The sequence below is a fragment of the Salvelinus alpinus genome, chromosome 1 (genome assembly GCF_045679555.1).
Source record: "Salvelinus alpinus chromosome 1, SLU_Salpinus.1, whole genome shotgun sequence".
NCBI classification, from domain to species: Eukaryota; Metazoa; Chordata; class Actinopteri; order Salmoniformes; family Salmonidae; genus Salvelinus; species Salvelinus alpinus.
The window spans coordinates 87169289-87196990 of NC_092086.1; the positions used below are offsets into that span (position 1 = coordinate 87169289).

The 27702-nt window shown below is 43.5% G+C and overlaps 1 protein-coding gene across 2 annotated transcripts in view; it reads right to left on the minus strand.

Moving 5' to 3' along the window:
* Nucleotides 1–49: 49 nt before the first annotated feature.
* The window catches only part of LOC139532599 (C2 domain-containing protein 2-like), a 30564-nt gene continuing 2911 nt past the window's right edge, over nucleotides 50–27702 (minus strand). Inside the window, exons 3-13 of one of the 2 annotated variants that reach the window (XM_071330429.1) lie at nucleotides 26906–27025; nucleotides 9243–9344; nucleotides 8904–9020; nucleotides 8546–8654; nucleotides 7477–7585; nucleotides 7203–7267; nucleotides 6842–6957; nucleotides 6506–6680; nucleotides 5473–5717; nucleotides 5058–5349; nucleotides 50–3799 (exon numbers count right to left, since the gene is read on the minus strand). In XM_071330429.1, the coding sequence (XP_071186530.1) occupies nucleotides 3321–3799; nucleotides 5058–5349; nucleotides 5473–5717; nucleotides 6506–6680; nucleotides 6842–6957; nucleotides 7203–7267; nucleotides 7477–7585; nucleotides 8546–8654; nucleotides 8904–9020; nucleotides 9243–9344; nucleotides 26906–27025 (1929 nt within the window). In that variant the 3' untranslated portion in view covers nucleotides 50–3320. Of the gene's footprint in view, nucleotides 3800–5057; nucleotides 5350–5472; nucleotides 5718–6505; nucleotides 6681–6841; nucleotides 6958–7202; nucleotides 7268–7476; nucleotides 7586–8545; nucleotides 8658–8903; nucleotides 9021–9242; nucleotides 9345–26905; nucleotides 27026–27702 lie in introns of both variants that reach the window. The other variant, XM_071330422.1, reaches the window with a different exon arrangement.

The following is a 27702-nucleotide window of genomic DNA, read 5'->3' on the forward strand; positions in this document are numbered from 1 at the left end:
GGCAATAAGCATTTTGTCGCAGAGATTCAAAGAAAACCGCACACTTGAGTGGTTATTCAGTTAATATTTATTGCTCAAGATGTTAAACCTGATATGTCAATAATTAGTAATAATCCCTGCATGGCATCGACTGCCATTAAATATTAGCAGGCAACCAGGTTCTGTACGTTTCACAGAGCCAATATAAAATGTCAGGAAGCTGTTTAATAATATACAGGCCCACTGCTTATTGAAATGCATAATCTTGCACTTGTCAGTTGCCATCAATTAGGCTTAGAATCAAGTTTGCATGTTTAAAACACCCCACATTCTTTTCTGAAGTTTGAACAAGGTTTAAAGATGACTTTGGGTTTCGGCATACACCTCTAGCTGCAAGATGGCTCTAAAAGGGACCTTATTTACTGAAACAAGGAGCAGTCAGCTCATTGGTAACCCTTCCAGGAGCTTACGTCAATATTTGACCCACCACTGTTCAAATATGTGACCGGTTACAGGATCTGAGGCGTTTGACACTCGTTCATACTTCACAGTAGGGACGAAAAGAAAAAAAAATTATGGACACATATACCCCATACAGTATCTGCAGCAGACAGAGAACTTAGTTAATGCTGTTGTTCAAGATCAACACAAATGACATACCCTTTTTTTCAGCAACCAGATACCCCAGTGTAATCAGACATCCAAGCATATCATAAAAACACAGCTCATTGATTATGTTTTCATATGGGTTGTTGAGGGGAAATCCAATTGGCACCTCTTTATCTCATTTTAATGCCACTCAGCAACATTCTCAAGTCCTCCGAAAACACCAGATGATAGGTATAGATAGCACAGCTACTGCCGTCCTGGGACAGCAAGTCCCAAGTCATTCGAAGACTGGTCATACCTGAAAAATCGACAATTTCCAAGAGGTAATCCTACTACACACAGTTTGTCGTCACTACACACGTAGAAGAACTGTTCTCCAGTCTCTTCAAAAGCCTTGTAAACAGTAGGGCATCTGACTACCATGTCCATGTTGAGTACTGCCATCATGTCCATCAGAGTATAGCAGTCCTCTCAGTAGGTTCATTCAATGAGAATAAAAACAGTAGTTGGCAGGGAATTGATCTTAAAACAACTCATTTAATTTACCTGCTTAAATAAAAGTACAATCATTAGCTAGATAAAATCCCAAAGCAGTCAAACCATTCAGATTTCCCAAAGATATATCATCCTTTCTGTTTAGACAATGTTTAAAGCGCTGATATGTTACATTACATTTTTAAAACAAAAAACAGCAGAAGCGCATGAGTGAATGACCACTGTGTTTTTAGTGAACACTGCAACAAGTATGCCTTGAGATAGGGAACGAACGTGACACTCTCTCAGCATGATGTCATTGGGGTTCCATTTTCCACCTCACCAACCCCAGGCAGTTGTAGTGTAAGGAATCTTTAGGTCGGAAGACTAGAGCAAATTGCACTTCATTTTAAAACACTGCAATATTTAAAAGAAAAGTGATAATACAAAGCAAAAAAATATTTTTAAATGTTAATATCAAACAGAAAATTGCAATTTTCATGTTCTCCATGATGTCACTGCACTGTTTTGAAATAGTGTTTATGGTGGAAATTCCCAATTCTTTATTACCAACTGTAATTTTGGACTTTACAAAACTGTATGAGATAACCAATGACATCAAAATATATAATTTACACAGAACTGCCATAACTGTTGATGTCTGAAATGTTTAGTCTGGCATAAGATTTTCACAGTAGCTCTGAAGTTTGTATGTGAATTTACTTTTGATAAGATGTCTTGAATTAAAATGTTAGGCTTTATCATCTCCCACTAGTATCAGCCTTGCAGTGGAACAAACTGTCTCCCTTTGTCAACACAAACTCCTCTCTCAATCACAAAGTGCCTACACAAACTGCTTGCTATTTATACAGATAATCTCTATCACAAGAGCAGTTCAAGTAATTGCTCTTAAAAAGCTGAAAAATCACACCTTGAGTGTAAAACCTAGAAAATGTATCTAGCAATGTGTGCAAATCATGTCAACACCACTCTTCTCTCCTTCTTTGGTCCCTCTGGGCCACATTTCAATCGGATCCTTTAAGAGGTCAAAGGTCAGGGTTGACCTCACTACCAAATATTTTTTTAACTAACCCAAGATAGACCAGAGCCTGTCGTTTCCAATGGGAGCAAATTAATCATACTGGGCAGAACAAACAAGGAGGTGGGCAGAGCCAAGCACGAGCTAGTGAGATCTTATTGGCACTTTATAGAATTTATTTTAATATTTCCGGTAGGGAACGCCTAGTCTGAAGTGCGCGTGTGCAATAACCCAATTCGCCTTTGCACTCCAAAACAACGGCATTTTCAAAACTTTGGCAAAGGGTAAAGTCTACAAAGTGCAGTCCACTCGGTTTGTTACTGATTCTAGTTATGGAAGCAGAAAACTGTATGGACATCAAATGTTTAATCAATGAGAAAACTAGCAGAATGATGGCCAAAATCCATCTCACTCCATCTTCTCCCGCTGACGACCACTTGGCTTTCTCTCATAACCATATTTGGTAATGAGTGGAAACACCAACCAGATGCTTCACATTTATACATCCGGTGAAATATCTGTCTCATTGTTCTATCTGTGTTACTACCCTCTAATAGGATGAGGGTGCAGGTTGGCCACCAGTAGTTATTCTTCTGGTTTAGAAGGCCACAAATACAGAATATGTTTCAAGAATGTTACAAAACAATTATCATGAAATGGCATGGAGGTGATGAAAAAAAACATTTCAAATTAGCATTACCCAAAAACAATATCAAATATTTCTGCTCAAAAAAAAAGTGAGGTTGGTGGAGGAGCAGAAGGGAGGGAGATAAAGATAATATTTTACCTCCATACTGCCTTCCAACCAGTAATGGAGGATTCACGGACCGCGAAGTGGAGTCTCTCAGTCAGTGCAAGGTGGTAGAGGTGGAGGCAACGTGGGGGGATGGAGGACTAGCTGAGGGGAAGGAGAGGGTGGCGGAGTGGAGAACTATCGGAGGGGAAGGAGAGCGTGGTGGAGTGGAGAACTATCGGAGGGGAAGAAGAGGGTGGTGGAGTACTATCGGAGGGGAAGGAGAGGGTGGTGGAGTGGGGGACTATCGGAGGGGAAGGAGAGGGTGGCGGAGTGGGGAGTGGAGAACTATCGGAGGGGAAGGAGAGCGTGGTGGAGTGGAGAACTATCGGAGGGGAAGAAGAGGGTGGTGGAGTACTATCGGAGGGGAAGGAGAGGGTGGTGGAGGACTATCGGAGGGGAAGGAGAGCGTGGTGGAGTGGAGAACTATCGGAGGGGAAGAAGAGGGTGGTGGAGTACTATCGGAGGGGAAGGAGAGGGTGGTGGAGGACTATCGGAGGGGAAGGAGAGGGTGGTGGAGTGGGGGGGTGGAGGACTATCAGAGGGTGGTAGAGTGGGGAGCTGGAGAACTATTGGAGGGGAAGGAGAGGGGGGCTGGAGGCCTAGAGGGGAAGGAGAGGGTGGTGGAGTCCTATCGGAAGGGGGGGGGGGGTCATGCTGCTCCCCTGGGGTAGGAGCGGGTGTCACTGTTTGGGTGGCGGTGGAGCCGTTGGCTGTGCTCTTGCTCGTGGGCAGCAGCTTGCGGTTCAGCATCCGGCTGAAGGTGGACGTGCGTTTCTCCTGGTCTACCGTCACAGGCTGCTCCAAGTACACCAGGTCGTTGTGCGACTGGCTCATCCCCGGGTCTTTGCACTGGCGGCGCCGGCGGAAGAACAGCTTGGCACTCCTGTGCAGGAAGCTGCCTCCTGGTGGGAGGGAGAGAAGGAAACCAGAGGAGGTTGTCCTAAATTAATATATTTAATTTTACATTTAAGTCATTTAGCAGACACTCTTATCCAGAGCGACTTACAGTTAGTGCATTCATCTTAAGACAACCACGTATCACAGACAGCTACGTTACTGAGGAAAAATGTACTTTCTATCAGTCAAGCTAGAAGTGCAGGTGAAGTTTTTGTAAATTGTTTTTGGGGGGTGTATTATTTAAGATACTGTTTAGAGGTAGGGTTTACGATGTTTTCGGAAGATGGCCAGGGACTGCTGTTCTAGCTGACAGTAACTGTCAGATAGTGTCGTCTACCCTCATAATCCCAGTCTATATTCACTAATATGATAGGGCAAAAAACATGAATTCTTGTTTGCACAATGCACCTCAAAAATTGGAGCCAAGTTATATGCAAGAGATACTGTGAATATGTGGGCCAACTTTCACCCTTAGTTTAGGAAACTTGACACACACTTCAATACAAAACCTTGCAAGATACATCCAGATACCTATCATTTTACCTTGGGAGGAGAAGAAAGGTGAACCACACCTTTATGCAAACCACATATTGATGAATTGGAGTAAATTAGGGTAAGTGGGTAAACAACAAACACACACAAACACCATTGAACAAGGACAAAGACTCAAGCTGAAAACAAGGACAATCAAACACGGACAAAGACAAGGTCAAAAAGAGAAAGTGGATTAACTAATAAATCTGGACTTGAAAAATAGAACCAACCATGACAGAATGCGCCTATAACTGCTCTTACAACCAAACTAGGCACTGCTCCAGCCTAAAATTGAATGGATATTATACCATCTGAAAGCAAATGTGAATGTCACATTTCACAGATGGATAGCATTCTAATCTAGTCACTACTGTACCAAGCTACTAACAGCTGTTCGGGAGGTGACTTACTCTTCTGGAAATCATTTCTGATTAGTTTCCTCTAAGACGGCAAAGAAGAAAGTGACAAGGGAAGACATGATAAATTGTGTCAGGAGGAATGAACGATGAGAAATTAGATAAATGACATGGAAAGAGAGAGGGAGAGAAAGAGACACAGCAAACAACAGACAGGAGCGTTGACCAGGATCATTAGGACTTGAATAGTGTAAGACAGGTACCAAAGTGATATGCCCAGTAGAATATTGTGGGAGAGAATAAGGCCAAAATATACCCAGCAATGAGATCTGTCTGCACAGGGCTGCATAGGGCACATTCCATCAAATCCCACCTCTGCTCTTTTTGGATCCAGACTCTGAGATGCATAGTGACATGGAGGTTTTGTCTGGATCTTGGTCTGTGCCCTCTCCTGCTTGGCACTCCCAGTCCTCCGGGGCCTGCTGGGCCACTCCACTGGGGCCCTCCTGGGGGTCTGACGACACCTCCGGGGGTTTGCTACTGGCTTTTACTACTGATGCAGTTGCCACAGCGATCTCCTGAGATCCCCCCTCCGACATAGAGGCATCCATCGCAGCAGCATAGCCCGCCATCAGAGCCATCTCATCATCCTGAGACAGAGGAGTCTGGGAAATGGAGTACAGAACAGAAAACCCACTGTTAGAGGTAGAGTGTACTGCCTAGCTGCTTTGTAAGGTACGTCTTTGGCTTTCAGAAAAGCCCTATCCAAATCCTATGTATTATGGTACCTTGGTCACTCCTGAGATGATGATGGTGCTCTTCTTGACCGGGGACTTGAGCTTCTGCTTGGCGGACTCGTGGAGCTGGCGGATGGCAGCCTCAGCCACGGGGTCGGTCCCGTTGAGCATGAGTAGCTCTGTGTCGGAGGAGGACAAGGCCTTACTCCCCATGATCCCCAGCACGGACGGCTGCGCCGACACCCTCCGTCCTGACACCTTGGACTTGGTGCTGCTGGGAGGATTGGAGGGGTTCTCTGAAAACATACAAGATCACTTGGATAAGTGGCTTACCAACTAATAACTTATACAAATATTATTTTCTATTTTTGATACATTTGATTTAAAATAATCTGAGCCCATCTCCTGTAAGCAACATCTCATAGTAAAGCTTAGCCTAGACTAGAGAAAGTAATTTGTGTCAAAATGCCTGAACATCGGCCTCCCGGGTGGCGCAGTGGTCTAGAGCACTGCATCGCAGTGCTAGCTGCGCCACCAGAGTCTCTGGGTTCGCGCCCAGGCTCTGTCGCAGCCGGCCGCGACCGGGAGGTCCGTGGGGTGACGCACAATTGGCATAGCGTCGTCCGGGTTAGGGAGGGTTTGGCCGGTAGGGATATCCTTGTCTCATCGCGCTCCAGCGACTCCTGTGGCGGGCCGGGCGCAGTGCGCGCTAACCGAGGGGGGCGGGTGCACGGTGTTTCCTCCGACACATTGGTGCGGCTGGCTTCCGGGTTGGAGGCGCGCTGTGTTAAGAAGCAGTGCGGCTTGGTTGGGTTGTGCTTCGGAGGACGCATGGCTTTCGACCTTCGTCTCTCCCGAGCCCGTACGGGAGTTATAGCGATGAGACAAGATAGTAATTACTAGCGATTGGATACCACGAAAATTGGGGAGAAAAGGGGATAAAAAAAATTTTTTTTTTAAATGCCTGAACATCAAAGCTCCAGATAATGGTTGTCTGTAGTATGTGGATAAGAAGGACCTTCAAATGAGTCTCTTATTGCCATATTTTTGGTGTTCCAGCTTAAAACGTGATTTCAATACGTACGCTGGGTTATATTTAGTCCAGGCAGTAGTGGTCGACCTGGTTTACTCTTCACTGCAGTGATTGTCGTGACCACAGTACCGCAGGGCATGACCGTGCGGTCCATCTCCACTCTCTTAGTGGGGGCTGGAGTAGGGGACTGCCACGACCGCACCTCACTGGGTTTCAGGTATGTCAACTGTGGTACAAGAGAAAGAAGGTGAAGACATGATTATCACACGTGTTCAAGTATAACTGGTTGGAATGTCAATAAAACTTCAAAAACATTGTGTGAAACATTAATGTGTTGGATAGACATGAATATGATATGCATTAAGTAGTTAAAAAGCTAGTTCTTACCTCAGTAGTAAGTGACCCTGTCACTTGATCTTTGGTCATGAGTGTAAATGTTAGCTGTCCTTTGGGCTGCTTCTTCACCAGATCAAAAGGCACAGACACTTGACCCAGTAAGGAGTCTGTCAGGAAGACAAAACATCCCAATCAGTTTGCTATTACAAGACTTCATACATACAGGAAAAATAAATGAGTAAAATGGCAGACAACACAATACAGAGGACATTTTAACTGTCAGACAAAGCTTTCATTGTTGTTAAAAACAACTCCAAAGTAGAACTATTTTGGGTGCATATGGGACAGATTATTAGCATCATTCCCTCTCCCTGTACCTAAAGACAGAGATTCAAAACAAAGATACACTTACTCTCCTGAGGTTTCCCATCATCCAGCAGCTGAATTTTCAGCTCTTTTGATCGTCCATTCAGCTCACTGATGAGAGAAAGAGAAACATTCACTAAACTGAAAATGAGTAACAGAAAGACAATGAGGGAGAGAGGAGAACTGTGGGTTGGATATTACGCAACCGGTGGCAAGTGTTCACTAAGCGATTGAGCTCACAGGCTACAAATTAATTTTTGTTTCCCCTATAGACCGGGGTCTGTAAAGACTGTTTCTGGCAGCATTGGAGCTGGACTCACAAGATGAAGGGCTGGTCCCAGGCTGGGCTGGCTGTGTTCTGTAGGACTGAAGTGGAGAGTTTCTGTGGAGGGTCATCTAGCTGCAGCACACACAGGGGATTCAGACTGCCTGCAAAGTGCAAAGAACAGAAGATGAGTTTAACAGAAATGCATGTTCACATACAAATCAAACATTGGGGTTGGGGATAATGAAACACTATTCAATACAGTACACTGACAACTCAATTTAGGAGCATTATGATTTTTGAACATTAGATCAAATTGACTTTAGATGTCTGAACCACAGAACTAGAATGAGTTCATTCTACTTCTATGGTCTGAACACTTTAGTTTAATAGCATGCTAATAACTTTGAGTGACTTTGTGACCAATACCTTTACATGTCAATGGCTGAAATAAAGCAGCTCTGGCTATCAGGCTTGTAACAGAATGAATAATGCATCAACTGGTAGAGACACAAGTTGCCCTGGCCATTGGCCAACTAAAAACTCAGCTTCAGGCCGGACTGAGGCTAAGCTAAGGGGAATGGAGCCATTACAAGATAGCAGGAAACTTCACTAGTGACTGGCAAGCCAGACTGAAACTCAATGAAAGGGACCTGGATTGCTTTAATTCATTAAATATCTGCAGTTAGGTAGAACCTTTCAGACAGCACACACCAAAAAGCTGCTGCCTCTAGTTTTGGGTCACAGCCAATTTCAAAAATCCTACCAGCATAATTGTCCACTTTGCTTTAATGAAAAAGAAGCAACTGGGGTGAGAAGTGGTGAACGCCACAAATTCATTTATCAACGGTAATCTATTCAGGGAGATACGCTCTGCCCCTGCTGTGGGGTGATGAGCTGCAGCTATGACAGCCCTGCTACTGTAGGAGAGTTTAGAACCACAGTGATTAGGGTTCAACAGAGGTCAGAAAAGAACAAGTCTCAGTGGCTCCTTGGGTTCCATGATGCAGTCATCTCTTCTGGCAGCCACCTCAAGATGAGGCACATTTGGAGCTGTAACAATACTTCAGTGTTTTGATCATGTTTCCATAGATGAACCAGGTTGTGACCCAGTGGTCCCTCACCTGCAGCACCGTCCTCTTGCTCCTTACACGTCACCCGGATATTCTTTACCAGCAGCTTCCAGTCGTGAGCGCGGGGGGGCTTGGGCGGTGATGTCACCTTGTTACGTGCCTGCTAGAAAAGGTGACAGAGAACATGGCGATACTAGGCACTTCCATATGCCATGTAGTGCAGAGTAGAAATGTAGAGCTAGAGGGTGTGCAGGCTATTGTTCCAGATCAGCACTAACACACCTGACTCAAGAACGTGGGGTGTAGAGACTAAGCAACCTATCAATGGAGAGGTATAGAGATGGCCACGGGGTGACAGGAGCACGATGTGCTGACGCTGTGTTTTTGTTGTCGTATGTCTTCCTCTCACCTTGACCTCTGTGGCATGAGCAGGCCTGCAACTCAGCATAACGGAGGGACGCACCGCACACAGCAGCTGTCTCAGCCTGTCCTTTACTGCAAACACACTGGGGCCTGTGGCATGGTCCTGACAGAGACATACAACAAACAAACCGATCAACTATCCCATCATATCACTAGCAATCATCGCCATTACACTTTGACTTGTCTGGACTGATGGTTTTGGGATACATTCTAAAGGAACATGTTCAGGTTTGCAGTTTACACTCAAGAAGTATTGAAGCACTTACGTCGTTTTTTCAAATGTGTATTGCCTTTTTAACACTACAACTGAGACTGTGGGCTGTACCTGTGTGAAGCTGGGGCTGAGCTGCAGGTCCCAAGTCTCAAGATGGCACACCCCCCAGACCACCTGGACCTGCCCTTCAGCCTCCCTCATCTGCAAGTCCAACTGGGGAACAGAGGGCAACAGAACCACCATAAGCAACAACACAGTTACACACACACACAGCTCAGAGTGCAAGCCAACACAATGAGCTGTAATTGAGCAGTCCAGCACAGAGAGAGTAAGTGAGAGAGAGGGACTGAGCGAGAGTGGAGGTGATCGTCAGAGGTAGGACTGTACTAGTGACTGGGCCATCCTAGGGCTGTTATGGTGACTGTATAACCAGCACACCGGCAGTCACGAGTCATGACTGCAGTCAAATTCCATGTGACAATTTAACAGTAACTAGGCTTCTCCAAGCTCTGATGCTGCTACTGGTCATTAGTAGCATACCAAACTTGCTAACTGCCTGGTACTCAGCACTCTATTGTCCCTCTAATCACTCTGACATCAATGCAAATGTAATCGAAAATCTAATCAAACACTTCACGAGAGCCCATGAGCTCATGTTGTGCAACATTTCTATAAGCTATGCAATTGCATGAGAATTGCATGAGTTTTGATGGCCTCTACTAAAAAGAGAAGGATCCCATCAGCTTTCTATAGGTTAAGCCTACTATATTTATTTATCCACTTTACTAATATTAAACCCATTGCTTCGCTTTACAATAGGAGTATAGCCTAATTGGCTAGCATAAAAATTAACCACAGGAAAAACGTCCTCCATTCGCAATTTAAGTGCAGAGATTTTTTTGTTCCGAGACAGGTGCATGATAATGGTCCTTCCTAAATGAAAAGTAATTTCACACATATATTTAGTATATGTGAAGAAAACATTAAATTAAGAAGTCTGATGTGTGACAATATTATCACTTGCGAATTATGTATTATCACTTGTGAATGACACCCAGCATGTGCAGTAAGGCAAGAAACAGCGCATGCCTTTTTTGTTGTTGCACTTTTTCAAATCCTAGTCGCACACCTCAGGTAGCCTAGCCTAGGATTGTATCACAACTAAAGTGGCCAAATAACTTCTTAAAATAAAGCACATTAATCTGCATTACAACCGGCATACATAGTCGGCGCTTGAGCTTCAAGTTCGGGGAAGATAATTTAAACCATAAAAATGCACCTTTATATTAAAGAATTACATGCATAAATCAGATTTGCAGTCACTTTTGAGAACCATGTTATCCCGCAAATTGATTGCATTTTGGAACATTCGCGCCTACTGCCGTGTGCGCATCGCTGCGCTTATAATGTAAAGAAACAGCCTAATAGCTTACCAACATTTTAAGCTAAACGTTCTGATCTGTTTGTTGCGAGTGGTTGTATTAATTTGGGATCTATCGCATCCCACAAGTGTCCCAAACTATGTTTCACTGGAATTTGGGAATTTGGCTTAGATTAATCAAAAAAGTTAGCTTATAACAGTGAACCTTTTTTTGTGGGATACACATAAGGCAATTCTAGGTCTTGTGGCAAATTTTGGTTAAACTATCCCCAATTAAATGGAATTGCAATCCTCAGCATGCACAGTGCATTCTTTCATCACATGCACAGTGCATTCTTCCATCACATGTACAGCTGATTCTCAAGATCTTGCACACTAATGAGATGCTATTGAGCTCACACTACTACACTGTCTGAGCCAAGGACTACATACTTTCTGGTAAGTTTTGATTACAATACTGGGTGGGGTGAATATATTTTATATGACATACATGATTCTTAACTAGTAAATAGTAGCCTACAGCAAAGTGTGTTGAAACAATTTCTGCTAGTTAGTTTTTGCTACCATGTGGATTTTGGCTTGCTTGAGCCTGCTAACTGAGGAGTGTTAATTTACCTGTTTCCAAACATGTTTCATTTTAAAACATTTATCTTACAAATTAGTTGTTTAATCTAACTGCTTAACTATTTATCTGTACATGGAATTGTATTTGTTTTTTTTACTCATTTTTTTCTAATCTTTACTGCCCTGCCTACTTCACTCTTGCTCCAAGCAGAGGAAACTGCAGTTCTGAAATACATCAAAAAGTGTGAAGACTGGTGGAAGGGACATTGTGGATCTGAGGCTCTTTCCCCTGTTGCCTCCATCATCCTCCAAATCCCACCAACATCAGCCGCCTCAGAGCGCAACTGGTCCTTGTTTGGGAACACACACCAAAGCACGCAACAGGTTGACCAATAGAAGGGTTGAAAAATTGGTGGCCATCCGGGCAAATTTGAGGCTTTTTGTATCTGTCAACAAGCCATCCTCAACAAGGTTGGAAAGTGACAGTGAAGATGAGGCCTCAGAGTCTGATGTCCAAGAGGTGGACATTGAGGAGGTCCAGGGAGAAGACATGGAAGCCTGAGAGGAAGTCAACCAAAGCTTTAGTTTCGAGACTATAATTTTACAGATGCGATGGATTATTGGGGATCATTCAATATTCCCTTTCTTTTGTTGTTCATTGAAATCATCCCATGTGAAGAGTCAACTCATTTAATTAAAGGTCAATTCTTAACTAAATAGTTAGTTTTTATTTCTATTGGAAGGATTTAATAATTTGCAATTATGTCTACTTATGATAAGGTAAAAGGTTTATGTTTCTGTCTCCATATGATATGGTAAATACATTCAATGCAAAAAACATCTCCATTTAAATGGTATTAATACCCATATATTCCCGTTAATTCCCATATATTCCCATGGAAGGTTTCCACCTCTGAATATTCCCCAAAATGTGCAATCCTAACCGCCACAGCCCTGGGCCATCCTCTCCCATTATGCCTCGATTCTGCTCTGGCTGTACAGACAAATCTGTGTTACCAAACAAAGGCTTTTTCTGATAGCACTGAAATACCCAGGTAAAATGCCTGGATTAAGTAAAACAAAAGTTTGATGTAAAAGCAGATTCCGGTCAGACTGGAAACAGTGTAGGCCTAAGGGTTACTTAAGTTCACTTGTACTGTGCTCTAAGTAATGGAGAGCACAACAAACATGCAGTGCATTCGGAAAGTATTCCCGAACGCTTGATTTTTTCCACATTTTGTTATTTGACAGCCTTATTCTAAAATTGATTAAATTAAAAAAAAATCCTCATTCTACAAACACCCTATAATGACAAAGCGAAAAGGTTTAGAAATGAATGCTAATTTATTTAAAAAATAAATTAAATTAAAATCAGAAAGACCTTAAGTATTCAGACACTTTGCTATGACTCGAAATTGATCTCAGGTGCATCCTGTTTCCATAGATCATCCTTGAGATGTTTCTACAACTTGATTGGAGTCCACCTGTGGTAAATTCAATTGATTGGATATGATTTGGAAAGGCACACACCTGTCTATCAAGGTCCCACAGTTGGAAGTACATGTCAAAGCAAAAACCAAGCCATGAGGTTGAACGAATTGTCCGTAGAGGTTCGTGACAGGATTGTGTCAAAAAACAGATCTGGGGAAGGGTACCTAACAATTTCTGCAGCATTGTAGGGCCGAAGAACACAGTGGCCTCCATCATTCTTAAATGGAAGAAGTTTGGAAACACCAAGACTCTTCCTAGAGCTGGCCACCCGGCCAAATTGAGCAATCAGGGGGAGAAGGGCCTTGGTCAGGGAGGCGACCAGGAACCCGATGGTCACTCTGACAGAGCTCCAGAGTTCCTCTAAGGAGATGGGAAAACATTCCAGAAGGACAACCATCTCTGCAGTACTCCACCAATCAGGCCTTTGGCGGTAGAGTCGCCAGACGGAAGCCACTCCTCAGTAAAAGGCACATGACGGTCCGCTTGGAGTTTGCCTAAAAGCACCTAAAGGACTCTGACCATAAGAAACAAGATTCTCTAGTCTGATGAAACCGGTTTGCCAAGCTTGTAGCGTCATACCAAAGACTCGAGGCTGTAATCGATGCCAAAAGTGCTTCAACAAAGTACTGAGTAGAGGGTCTGAACACTTACAGTACCAGTCAAAAGTTGACACACCTACTCATTCAAGGGTTATTCTTTATTTTTACTATGTTGTAGAATAATAGTGAAGAAATCAAAACTATGAAATAACACATATGTAATCATGTAGTAACCAAAAAAGTGTTTAACAAATTAAAATATATTTGATATTTGAGATTCTTCAAAGTAGCCACCCTATGCTTTGACAGCTTTGCACACGCTTGGCATTCTCTCAACCAGCTTCATGAGGTAGTCACCTGGAATCCATTTCAATTAACAGGTGGGCCTTGTTAAAAGTTAGTTTGTGGAATTTCTTTCCTTAATGCATTTGAGCCAATCAGTTGTGTTGTGACAAGGTAGGGGTGGAATACAGATTCCCTATTTGGTAAAATACCAAGTCAAAAAAACAAAGAGAAATGACAGTCCATCATTACTTTAAGACATGAAGATCAGTCAATAAGGAACATTTCAAAAACTTTCGCAAAAACCATCAAGTGCTATGATGAAACTGGCTCCCTTGAGGGCCGCCACATGAAAGGAAGACCCAGATTTACCTCTGCTGCAGTGGATGAGTTCATTAGTTACCAGCCTCAGAAATTGCAGCCCAAATAAATGCTTCAAAGTTCAAGTAACAGACACATCGCAACATCAACTGTTCAGAAGAGACTGTGTGAATCAGGCCTTCATGGTCGATGTTGGTGCAAAGAAACCACGACTAAAGAACACCAATAAGAATAAGAGACTTGCTTAAGCCAAGAAACACAAGCAATGGACATTAGATTGGTGGAAATATGTCCTTTGGTCTGATGAGTCCATATGAGATTTTTGGTTCCAACCACCGTGTCTTTGTAAGACACAGAGAAAGTGAACGGATGATCTCTGCATGTGTGGTTCCCACCGTGAAGCACGGAGGAGGTGGTGTGTTGGTGTGGGGGTGCTTTGCTGGTGACACATTCTGTGATTTATTAGCATGGCTACCACAGCATTCTGCAGCGATACGCCACCTCATCTGGTTTGGGTTTAATGGGACTATCATTTGTTTTTCAACAGGACAATGGCCCAACACACCACTGGGGGTGTAAGGGCTATTTGACCAAGAAGGAGAGTGATGAAGTGCTGCATCAGATGACCTTGCTTCCACAACCACCTGACCTCAACCCAATTGAGATGGTTTGGGGATGAGTTGGACCGCAGAGTTAAGGAAAAGCAGCCAACAAGTGCTAAGCATATGTGGGAACTCCAAGACTGTTGGAAAAGCATTGCTCATAAAGCTGGTTGAGAGAATGCCAAGAGTGTGCAAAGCTGTCATCAAGGCAATGGGTGGCTACTTTGAAGAATCTAAAATATATTTTGTTTTGTTTAACACTTTTTTTGGTTACATGACATGATTACATATGTGTTTTTTCATAGTTTTGATGTCTTCACTATTATTCTATAATGTTGAAATTAGTAAATATAAAGAAACACCCTTGAATGAATAGGTGTCCAAATGTTTTACACACACACGCATACACAGATATACATATACACATACATACATACATACATACATACATACATACATACATACATACATACATACATACATACATACATACATACAGTAAATATATATATAAATATGCGTGTGTGTGTAAAAAGTTTGGACACCTATTCATTCAAGGGTTTTTCTTTATATTTACTAATTTCTACATTGTACACACACACACACATTTACATTTACATTTAAGTCATTTAGCAGACGCTCTTATCCAGAGCGACTTACAAATTGGTGCATTCACCATTCACACACACACACACACGCACACGCACACAGCTGAAGTCAGAAGTTTACATACACCTTAGCCAAATACATTTAAACTCAGTTTTTCACAATTCCTGACATTTAATCCTAGTAAAAATTCCCTGTCTTAGGTCAGTTAGGATCACCACTTTATTTTAAGAATGTGAAATGTCAGAATAATAGTAGAGAGAATGTTTTATTTCAGCATTTATTTCTTTTATCACATTCCCAGTAGGTCAGAAGTTTACATACACTCAATTACTATTTGGTAGCATTGCCTTTAAATTGTTAAACTTGGGTCAAATGTTTCAGGTAGCCTTCCACAAGCTTCCTACGATAAGTTGGGTGAATTTTAGCCCATTCCTCCTGACAGAGCTGGTGTAACTGAGTCAGGTTTGTAGGCCTCCTTGCTTACACACGCTTTTTCAGTTCTGCCCACAAATCTTCTACGGGATTGAGGTCATGGCTTTGTGATGGCCACTCCAATACCTTGACTTTGTTGTCCTTAAGCCATTTTGCCACAACTTTGGAAGTATGCTTGGGGTCATTGTCCATTTGGAAGACCCCTTTGCGACCAAGCTTTAACTTCCTGACTGATGTCTTGAGATGTTGCTTCAATATATCCACATAATTTTCCTTCCTCATATTGCCATCTATTTTGTGAAGTGCACCAGACCCTCCTGCAGAAAAGCACTCCCACAACATGATGCTGTCACCCCCGTACTTCACGGTTGGGATGGTGTTCTTCAGCTTGCAAGCATCCCCCTTTTTCCTCCAAAAATAACAATGTTCATTATGGCCAAACAGTTCTATTTTTGTTTCATCAGACCAGATGACATTTCTCCAAAAAGTACGATCTTTGTCCCCATGTGCATGTTACGTTCCCCAGTTTCTGTGTTGTCGTTTGTGTATTTGAGTGTGTGTTTCAGGAAATGGCTTCCTGAAATTCTCCCCAAGCAGCTGATTGGTCGGCCCCGAATTGATGATTGGAGAGCTGACCCCGCCCCCTCGTCAGGACGCAGCTGTCTTCAATTAGATTCCTTCTGAAGCTATATAAGCCAGTGTTCTGTTGCTCAGAGGGGAGATTGATTGCATATCCTAAGATGATTGCTGAGAGAGAAGGCTGATGGCTGTGGGTTATTTACTGTGTTAGTTGTTGCTGGGAGCAAATTTGGTATGTTCTGTGTTAGTTTGTTGCTCAGTCAGATAGAGCTTATTTGATGTCCTGTGTTTCCCAGTTTGTTTGTGAAATTGTTTAATATTGTTTCATTTGTTGCCAGGGGGGAAGGGGAACGCACCTAGGGAGTGCTTAGGCAAGAGGCCCGTGGGCATACATATACCCGTAGTATATTCACTGTCTAGGCACACTAGGAAAGACCTGGGTGGACTACCCCCTGTATTTTGGTTAGCGCACCAGGTGGTGCTAAGTTAGGTAAGTAGTGGGTAGGTAGGAGAGGGGGCTTTGATATTTACTTTCTTTGCTTAAGTTCTGTCCAGCCCCTTTCCCCCAAAATGACCATGTGAAGGAATAAATTCCTAGTAAACGGTGAATTCTCTGCCTTTTGTCATCCTTACTCACACCTACAGTCCATACCTCTTTCACTTCACGGGGAGTTGAGTTGTAGCAGGGTGTTGCGTTCCCTCTTCATAGAGGCGTGCGTAACAGTGCAGTTGCAAACTGTAGTCTGGCTTTTTTATGGCGGTTTCTGAGTAGTGGCTTCTTCCTTGCTGAGCGGCCTTTCAGGTGATGTCGATATTTGACTCATTCTACTGTGGATATAGATATTTTTGTACCTGTTTCCTCCAGCATCTTCACAAGGTCCTTTGCTGCTGTTCTGGGATTGATTTGCACTTTTCACACCAAAGTACGTTCATCTCTAGGAGACAGAACGCATCTCCTTCCTGAGAAGTATGACGGCTGCGTGGTCCCATGGTGTTTATACTTGCGTACTATTGTTTGTACAGATGAACGTGGTACCTTCAGGACTTTGGAAATTGCTCCCAAGGATCAACCAGACTTGTGGAGGCCTACAATTATATTTCTGAGGTCTTGACTGATTTCTTTTGATTTTCCCAAGCAAAGAGGCACTGAGTTTGAAGGTAGGCCTGGAAATACATCCACAGGTACACCTCCAATTGACTCGGGCTAATTGACATCATTTATCAGAAGCTTCTAAAGCCATGACATCATTTTCTGGAATATTCCAAGCTGTTTAAAGACACAGTCAACTTAGTGTATGTAAACTTCTGACCCACTGGAATTGTGAGTGAAATAACCTGTCTGTAAACAATTGTTGGAAAAATTACTTGTCATGCACAAAGTAGATGACCTAACCGATTTGCCAAAACTATAGTTTGTCAACAAGAAATGTATGGAGTTGTAGAAAAAAGTTAATGACTCCAACCTAAGTGTTTGTAAACCTCTGACTTCAACTGTACATACATATACATTTTTGTTGTGAGAATCAATCCCGCTTCCATAAGGCAAACACTTCTAGAATAATGCAAATTAGTGTCCAAACTTTTGACTGGTACTGTATGCTTTTAAAAAATAGATTTACAAAAATGTCTAAACCGATTTTTGCTTTGTCATTATGGGGTATTGTGTGTAGCTTGAGGGGAAAAAAACAATTTAATACATTTTAGAATAAGGCTGTAACATAACAATGTGTAAAAAGTCAAGGGGTCTGAATCATTTCCAAATGCACTTTCTTTTTGTTGTTGCCTGAACACGACTATTTATCATCAATGTGTGCGGAAATGTTGACAACAAACTTCCTGTGTCATTATAGTAATGGTGAATGAACATAGCCTAGTCTCTTCTGGTTGAGGAAAAAAAATACCTGAGAACAAAAGGATTCCATTTAAAGTAGCTTAGACTTTTAAAATGGCGCCGGAGAAGGCAGACATTTTACGTGCCCCCATTCGATTGTTTTTTGTTCAATTGTTTGCAACTTATTTTTTACATAATGTTGCCAGTACCGTTTCTTATGACCGAAAATAACTTCTGGACTAGAGGTCGACCGATTATGATTTTTCAACGCCGATACCGATTATTGGAGGACCAAAAATATGCCGATTATTGATTAGAAAAATATATATTAGTTGTAATAATGACAATTACAACAATACTGAATGAACACTTATTTAAACTTAATATAATACATCAATCAAATCAATTTAGACTCAAATAAATAATGAAACGTGTTCAATTTGGTTTAAATAATGCAAAAACACAGTGTTGGAGAAGAAAGTAAAAGTGCAATATGTGCCATGTAAAAAAGCTAACGTTTAAGTTCTTTGCTCAGAACATGAGAACATATGAAAGCTGGCTGTTCCTTTTAACATGAGTCTTCAATATTCCCAGGTAAGAAGTTTTAGGTTGTAGTTATTATAGGACTATTTCTCTCTATACCATTTGTATTTCATAGACCTTTGACTATTGGATGTTCTTATAGGCACTACAGTATTGCCAGCCTAATCTCGGGAGTTGATAGGCTTGAAGTCATAAACAGTACTGTGCTTCAAGCATTACGAAAAGCTGCTGGCAAACGGAGAAAAGTGTGGTTTGAAAGAATGCTTACGAGCCTGCTGCTGCCTACCACCGCTCAACAGACTGCTCTATCAAACCATAGACTTAATTATAATATAATACACACAGAAATACGAGCCTTATGTTATTAATATGGTAAAATCGGGAAACTATCATTTCGAAACAAGTTTATTATTTCATCAAAATATGGAATCGTTCCGTATTTTATTGAACGGGTGGCAACCCTTAGTCTAAATATTGCTGTTACATTGCACAACCTTCAATGTTGTCATAATTATGTAAAATTATGGCGAAAAAATGGTCTTCACACAGTTCGCAATGAGCCAGGCAACCCAAACTGCTGCATATACCCTGGCTCTGCTTACACTGAACGCAAGAGAAGTGACAATTTCAGGCACTGCATTGATTATATGCAACGCAGGACAAGCTAGTTAACTAGTGATTGTTAAGATTGATTTTTTTTATAAGATAAGTTTAATGCTACCTAGCAACTTACCATGGCTCCTTGCTGCCTGCACTCGCATAACAGGTGGTCAGCCTGCCACAGTCTCCTCGTGGGTTGTAATATTAATCGGCATGCCAAAAACCCATTGTTACGAACTTGAAATAGGCCCTAATTAATCGGCCATTCCAATTAATCGGTTGACCTCTAATCTGGACATCAGGAATGCGATTACTTACACTGGACTGGCAGAATCCTTTTTTTCATTTAACGAGTCTGAGGAGCCCGACGCAAACAATATACTGCTTTCTCGGTTACAGGCCCAGATTTGCGTGAAGACGAGGCGGAGAAAAAGGGGCCGGAGGGCAGGCTGCCTTCTGAGAATTCGTAGGCGATCGAATAAACCCCCACTTTCTTCCATTCTGCTAGCAAACGTGCAATCTTCGGACAATAAAATAGATGACCTACGCAGAGGATTAAACTACCAACGGGACATTCAAAACTGTAATACCTTATGCTTCACGGAATGAACAGCGGCGTCTGGTAAGACAAGGGGCTGCGGACTACGTATATTTGTAAATAACAGCTGGTGCACGATTTCTAAGGAAGTCTCGAGCTATTGCTCACCTGAGGTAGTGTGGTCTTCAGCTTTTCATGAGATACTCTATCTACCTAGAGAGTTTATCTGTATTTTTCGTAGCTGTTTACATAGTGCCAGCCTCTGACTGGGGTGGTAAGACAGCATTGAATGAGCTATATTCCACCATAAATGTTAAATAAAGGTGTATAAAAAAAAATATATATATGTTTTTAAATTCGGGATAAATCGGCATCCAAAATTACCGATTTCCGATTGTTATGAAAACTTGAAATCGGCCCTAATTAATCGGCCATTCCGATTAATCGGTCGACCTCTAGTATATACCCCAACCAGAAGCCATGGATTATAGGCAACATCCGCACTGAGCTAAAGGCTAGAGCTGCCGCTTTCAAGGAGCGGGACTCTAACCCGGAAGCTTATAAGAAATCCCGCAATTCCCTCCGACGAACCATCAAACAGGCAAAGCGTCAATAAGATCGAATCATACTACACCGGCTCTGACGCTTGTCAGATGTGGCAAGGCTTGCAAACCATTACAGACCACAAAGGGAAGCACAGCCAAGAGCTGTCCATGACACGAGCCTACCAGATGAGCTAAACTACTTCAATGCTCAGGGAAATAACACTGAAACATGCATGAGAGCACTAGCTGTTCCGGAAGACTGTGTGATCACACTCTCCGCAGCCGATGTGAGTAAGACCTTTAAACAAGTCAACATTCACAAGGCCAGATGAATCACCAGGACGTGTACATGCGCTGACCAACTGGCAAGTCTTCACTGACATTTTCAACCTCTCCCTGACCGAGTCTGCAATAACAACATGCTTTAAGCAGACCACCATAGTGCCTGTGCCCAAGAACACTAAGGTAACCTGCCTAAATGACTACCGACCCGTAGCACTCACGTCTGTAGCCATGAAGTGCTTGGAAAGGCTGGTCATGGCTCACATCAACACCATTATCCCAGAAACCCTAGACCCACTCCAATTTTCATACCGCCCCAACAGATCCACAGATGATGCAATCTCTATTGCACTCCACACTGCCCTTTCCCACCTGGACAAAAGGAATACCTATGTGAGAATGCTCTTCATTGACTACAGCTCAGCGTTCAACACTGGTCCCGTGTGGCTCAGTTGGTAGAGCATGGCGCTTGCAACGCCAGGGTTGTGGGTTCATTCCCCACGGGGGGACCAGGATGAATATGTATGATCTTTCCAATTTGTAAGTCGCTCTGGATAAGAGCGTCTGCTAAATGACTTAAATGTAAATGTAAACACCATAGTGTGCCTCAAAGCTCATCAATAAGATAAGGACCCTGGGACTAAACACGTTATGCAACTAGATCCTGGACTTCCTGACGGGCCGCCCCCAGGTGTTAAGGGTAGGTAACAACACATTCGCCATGCTGATCCTCAACACAGGGGCCCCTCAGGGGTGTGTGCTCAGTCCCCTCCTGTACTTCCTGTTCACTCATGACTGCACAGCCAGGCACAACTCCAACACCATCATTAAGTTTGCAGATGACACAACAGTGGTAGGCCTGATCACTGACGAGACAGCCTATAGAAAGGAGGTCAGAGACCTGGCCGTGTGGTGCCAGGACAACAACCTCTCCCTCAACGTGATCAAGACAAAGGAGATGATTGTGGACTATAGGAAAAGAGGACCAAGCACTCCCCTATTCTCATTGACGGAGCTGCAGTGGAGCAGGTTGATAGCTTCCTTGATGTCCACATCACCAACAAACTAACATGGTCCAAGCACACCAAGACAGTCGTTAAGAGGGCAGGACAAAACCTATTCCCCCTCAGGAGACTGAAAAGATTTGGCATGGGTCCTCAGATCCTCAAAAAGTTTTACAGCTGCACCATCGAGAGCATTCTGACTGGTTGAATCACTGCCTGGTATGACAACTGCTCAGTCTCCGACCGCAAGGCACCACAGAGGGTAGTGCGAACGGCCCAGTACATCACTGGGGCCAAGCTCCCTGCCATCCAGGACCTCTGTACTAGGCGGAGTCAGAGGAAGGCCCTAAACATTGTCAAAGACTCCAGCCACTCTAGTCATAGACTGCTCTCTCTGCTACTGCACGGCAAGCGGTACCGGAGCACCAAGTCTAGGTCCAAGAGGCTTCTAAACAGCTTCTACCCCAAGCCTTAAGTATCCTGAACACCTAATCAAATGGCTACCCAGACTATTTGCATTGCCCCCCTCCACTCCCCCTCTTTTACACCGCTGCTACTCTCTGTTGTTATCATCTATGTATAGTCACTTTAATAACTCTCCCTTCATGTACATATTACCTCAACTAACCGGTGCCCCCGCACATTGACTCTGTACCGGTACCCCCCTGTATATAGTCTCTCTATTGTTATTTTACTGCTGCTCTTTAATTACTTGTTACTTTTATTTCTTATCCATATTTTTCTTAACTAGATTGTCGGTTTGGGGCTCGTAAGTAAGCATTTCACTGAGGTCTACAACTATTGTATTTGGCGCATGTGACTGATAATTTTATTTCATCACGTGAGTCACATGAAATGCCTCCACTGCAATCATACTACAGTAATGTTAGAACTGTGTGATTTACATAGCCAAAGTGCACTGAGCCGCGCAACCACAGAGCGTGTGAGGCAGAAAGAGAAACACACACGGTCTCAATATACTGTATAAATACACTGTGCACAAAAAAACATTAAGAACACCTTCCTAATATTGAGTTGCACCAATTTGTTGGGGCATGGGCTCTACAAGATGTTGAAAGCAATCCACAGGGATGCTGGTCCATGTTGACTCCAATGCTTCCCACAGTTGTGTCAAGCACGTACTATCATACCCCATTCAAATCAAATCAAATCAAATTTTATTAGTCACATACACATGGTTAGCAGATGTTAATGCGAGTGTAGCGAAATGCTTGTGCTTCTAGTTCCGACAATGCAGTAATAACCAACAGTAATCTAACCTAACAATTCCACACTACTACCTTACACACACACACAAGTGTAAAGGGATAAAGAATATGTACATAAAGATATATGAATGAGTGGTGGTACAGAACGGCATGGCAGATGCAGTAGATGGTATAGAGTACGGTATATACGTATGAGATGAGTACTGTAGGGTATGTAAACATAAAGTGGCATAGTTTAAAGTGGCTAGTGGTACATGTATTGCATAAAGATGGCAAGATGCAGTAGATGATATAGAGTACAGTATATATACATAAGAGATGGGTAATGTAGGGTATGTAAACATTGTATTAAGTGGCATTGCTTAAAGTGGCTAGTGGTACATTTTTACATAATTTCCATCAATTCCCATTTTTAAAGTGGCTGGAGTTGAGTCAGTATGTTGGCAGCGGCCGCTAAATGTTAGTGGTGGCTGTTTAACAGTCTGATGGCCTTGAGATAGAAGCTGTTTTTCAGTCTCTCGGTCCCTGCTTTGATGCACCTGTACTGACCTCGCCTTCTGGATGATAGCGGGGTGAACAGGCAGTGGCTTGGGTGGTTGTTGTCCTTGATGATCTTTATGGCCTTCCTGTGACATCGGGTGGTGTAGGTGTCCTGGAGGGCAGGTAGTTTGCCCCTGGTGATGCGTTCTGCAGACCTCACTACCCTCTGGAGAGCCTTACGGTTGTGGGCGGAGCAGTTGCCGTACCAGGCGGTGATACAGCCCGACAGGATGCTCTCGATTGTGCATCTGTAGAAGTTTGTGAGTGCTTTTGGTGACAAGCCGAATTTCTTCAGCCTCCTGAGGTTGAAGAGGCGCTGCTGCGCCTTCTTCACAACGCTGTCTGTGTGGGTGGACCAATTCAGTTTGTCCGTGATGTGTACACCGAGGAACTTAAAACTTTCCACCTTCTCCACTACTGACCCGTCGATGTGGATAGGGGGGTGCTCCCTCTGCTGTTTCCTGAAGTCCACAATCATCTCCTTTGTTTTGTTGACGTTGAGTATGAGGTTATTTTCCTGACACCACACTCCGAGGGCCCTCACCTCCTCCCTGTAGGCCGTCTCGTCGTTGTTGGTGATCAAGCCTACCACTGTAGTGTCATCCGCAAACTTGATGATTGAGTTGGAGGCGTGCATGGCCACGCAGTCGTGGGTGAACAGGGAGTACAGGAGAGGGCTCAGAACGCACCCTTGTGGGGCCCCAGTGTTGAGGATCAGCGGGGTGGAGATGTTGTTACCTACCCTCACCACCTGGGGGCGGCCCGTCAGGAAGTCCAGGACCCAGTTGCACAGGGCGGGGTCGAGACCCAGGGTCTCGAGCTTGATGACGAGTTTGGAGGGTACTATGGTGTTAAATGCTGAGCTGTAATCGATGAACAGCATTCTCACATGGGTATTCCTCTTGTCCAGATGGGTTAGGGCAGTGTGCAGTGTGGTTGCGATTGCGTCGTCTGTGGACCTATTGGGTCGGTAAGCAAATTGGAGTGGGTCTAGGGTGTCCGGTAGGGTGGAGGTGATATGGTCCTTGACTAGTCTCTCAAAGCACTTCATGATGACGGAAGTGAGTGCTACGGGGCGGTAGTCGTTTAGCTCAGTTACCTTAGCTTTCTTGGGAACAGGAACAATGGTGGCCCTCTTGAAGCATGTGGGAACAGCAGACTGGGATAAGGATTGATTGAATATGTCCGTAAACACACCAGCCAGCTGGTCTGCGCATGCTCTGAGGACGCGGCTGGGAATGCCGTCTGGGCCTGCAGCCTTGCGAGGGTTAACACGTTTAAATGTTTTACTCACCTCGGCTGCAGTGAAGGAGAGCCCGCAGGTTTTGGTAGGGGGCCGTGTCAGTGGCACTGTATTGTCCTCAAAGCGGGCAAAAAAGTTGTTTAGCCTGTCTGGGAGCAAGACATCCTGGTCCTCGACGGGGCTGGTTTTCTTTTTGTAATCCGTGATTGACTGTAGACCCTGCCACATACCTCTTGTGTCTGAGCTGTTGAATTTCGACTCGATTTTGTCTCTGTACTGAGACTTAGCCTGTTTGATTGCCTTGCGGAGAGAATAGCTACACTGTTTTTATTCGGTCATGCTTCCGGTCACCTTGCCCTGGTTAAAAGCAGTGGTTCGCGCTTTCAGTTTCACGCGAATGCTGCCGTCAATCCACGGTTTCTGGTTTGGGAATGTTTTTATCGTTGCTGTGGGTACGACATCGTCAATGCACTTCCTAATGAACTCGCTCACCGAATCAGCATATTCGTCAATATTGTTGTTGGACGCGATGCGGAACATATTCCAATCCGCGTGATCGAAGCAGTCTTGAAGCGTGGATTCAGATTGGTCGGACCAGCGTTGAACAGACCTGAGCGCGGGAGCTTGTTGTTTGAGTTTTTGTTTGTAGGCTGGAATCAACAAAATGGAGTCGTGGTCAGCTTTTCCGAAAGGGGGGCGGGGGAGGGCCTTATAAGCGTCGCGGAAATTAGTATAACAATGGTCTAGTGTTTTTCCAGCCCTGGTAGCACAATCGATATGCTGATAGAATTTAGGGAGTTTTGTTTTTAGATTAGCCTTGTTAAAATCCCCAGCTACGATGAATGCAGCCTCAGGGTGTGTGGTTTCCAGTTTACAAAGAGTCAGATAAAGTTCGTTCAGGGCCATCGATGTGTCTGCTTGGGGGGGAATGTATACGGCTGTGATTATGATTGACGAGAATTCCCTTGGTAGATAATGCGGTCGACATTTGATTGTGAGGAGTTCTAGATCAGGTGAACAGAACGACTTGAGTTCTTGTGTGTTGTTATGATGATCACACCACTTCTCGTTAATCATAAGGCATACCCCCCCGCCCCTCTTCTTACCGGAAAGATGTTTGTTTCTGTCGGCGCGATGCATGAAGAAACCAGCTGGCTGCACCGACTCCGTTAGCGTCCCTTGAGTTCAAAGGCACTTAAATATTTAGTCTTGCCCATTCACCCTCTGAATGGCACACATACAAAATCCATATCGCAAGGCTTAAAAATCCTTCTTTAACACATCCCCCCCACCCCCAACACTGATTGAAGTGGATTTAACAAGTGACATTAATAAGGGATCATAGATTTCATCTGGATTCTCCTGGTCAGTCTATGTCATGGAATTCATAACGTTTTGTACACTCAGTGTATATCCATTCACAATTACTCATGACAAGAACAATTCTAGTGTTGGTTAGTCAGTCATTTGTCGCAACATAAAAAAGGATGAAAATATTTCGAAAAGCCTGTCTCTAGGAGTTTTCCAGACCAAACCGAAGAGACCTGTAAAAAACAAATAGTCTCCTTCTACACCACCCAAAAACAACAGCATATCCAAAACAATAACAAAGGTGTCCTGACCGAACTTCAGCTTTTTAAAAGGGATTGCTAACTAGCATTAGTGCAGTGACTGGAAGTCTCGGGTAACTGCTAGCATGCTAGTAGATTCCCATAGACTTCCAGGCATTGTGCTAACGCTAGTTAGCAATGGCTCGCAAAACTACCTGTAACTTCCTTCATGCTGGACACAGATATATAAAAATGGTATCCACGAGTCCATCTGACTCAGGGAAAGTAGATACAGGGCCTCATTGCCAAAATCCCCAAAGTATCCTATTAAACCTCTCACTGGATTTGTATTTATGGCAGACTCAGATCAGGCCCACAATGAGGCAACAAGTAAAGCACCTTATTTCGAAATACCTTTAATTCAAGCAGAGAGACAAAGGCTAGATTGCGTAAACATTGTGGGTAAACCTGAGACTTGACTGTAAATCGTGAGACTTGACTGTAAATCGTGAGACTTGACTGTAAATCGTGAGACTTGACTGTAAATCGTGAGACTTGACTGTAAATCGTGCCCAGTCAGTTATGGGCCGTGCTACTAAAATAGATGAATCAAGCCATCTCTACTTTGTTTTGCATGAAAGAGAGCCTATCACTCAACGTCAAGACAATTATTTTGGGGAAAATTCTTAATTCCATTAGTATGTGATTGTGTCTGTGATTATACTCCTAACAATGAAAGTGGAGGTAGTAGGGAACCAAAAAATGAGGGAGCTGGGAACTCATCCCTTTCAGTATTTTACATGACACTGACAGTAATTTAAACAAGGTCTCCAGGGCATTTATCAACCTCTGGGTCCTCGCCATTTAATCTGATTCTCGTAGCAGAAGCGAAGCTCTGCTGAAGTGCGTCATGTTCAATAAATCAGAGCTTCCTCCATTAAGACAACCAGGAACCCTGCCACCTCTGACTCGCTCTCCCTTTGTTCGTATTAAGCATAGCTCCAATAGAAATGGGAAGGGATAGATTATAGCTGCAGATGTAGTGAGCACAACTGTTGTGTTCATTTACCTGCAGTTCAAGTGGAGATATCGTTACGCTGTACCTACAGGGCTCTCCTGGACACATGGCTGATGGTGAAGCACTGAGGGAGAACTGAAGCTTGTCCCCGACCACCTTGCATCGTGCAGCCTAGGAGAAGACAAGACAGCAAATAGTTACAATAGTACCATACAATAAGCGAGGGAACACTCAAAAATGTATTTGAGGTAAAAAGGTGCTTGGTGCTAAACATGCCTAACTATGATTATGGTATTCTTGCAAACTGCATACGTGGCTCACATTACAATTGGTTAACCTGTAGTTTTTCCTTAATGGTAACAATGTGTGTTGCTTTTTTCAGAGTGTGACAACAATCAACTTGAAAGCTCAAACATGAAGCATCTCATTAAAGGCAGGTACTGCCCATTTCTCCCTGCTTGACCCTCCTTGTCATTGGTTCCCTCGTCTCCTTATGGTGCTTTCAAGACACCTGGTAACTCTGGAAGAAAAAAAACTAGGTCAAATCATGACATCATTGATCTTCAGGTTGGAGCGCTAGAAAGATGCCAAAGTTTCCCACTTAGAAATCTGAGTTAGATGACCGTTCTAACGATTTTTCCTAGTCGGAGCTAGTTTTTCTCCACTCCAGAGGTCCCAGTTGTCTTGAATACACTGGAGTCAGAAGTTGGAGAACTCGAGTTCCGAGTTGTTTTACAGTGCTGATCTGTACTGGGCTGGCTATAAGGGGACCGCTACATAAGCTTCTTACTGCATACACACATACCAATGGAGGCAGGGCAAGGACACACCTTTGTTCACCAAAGTCT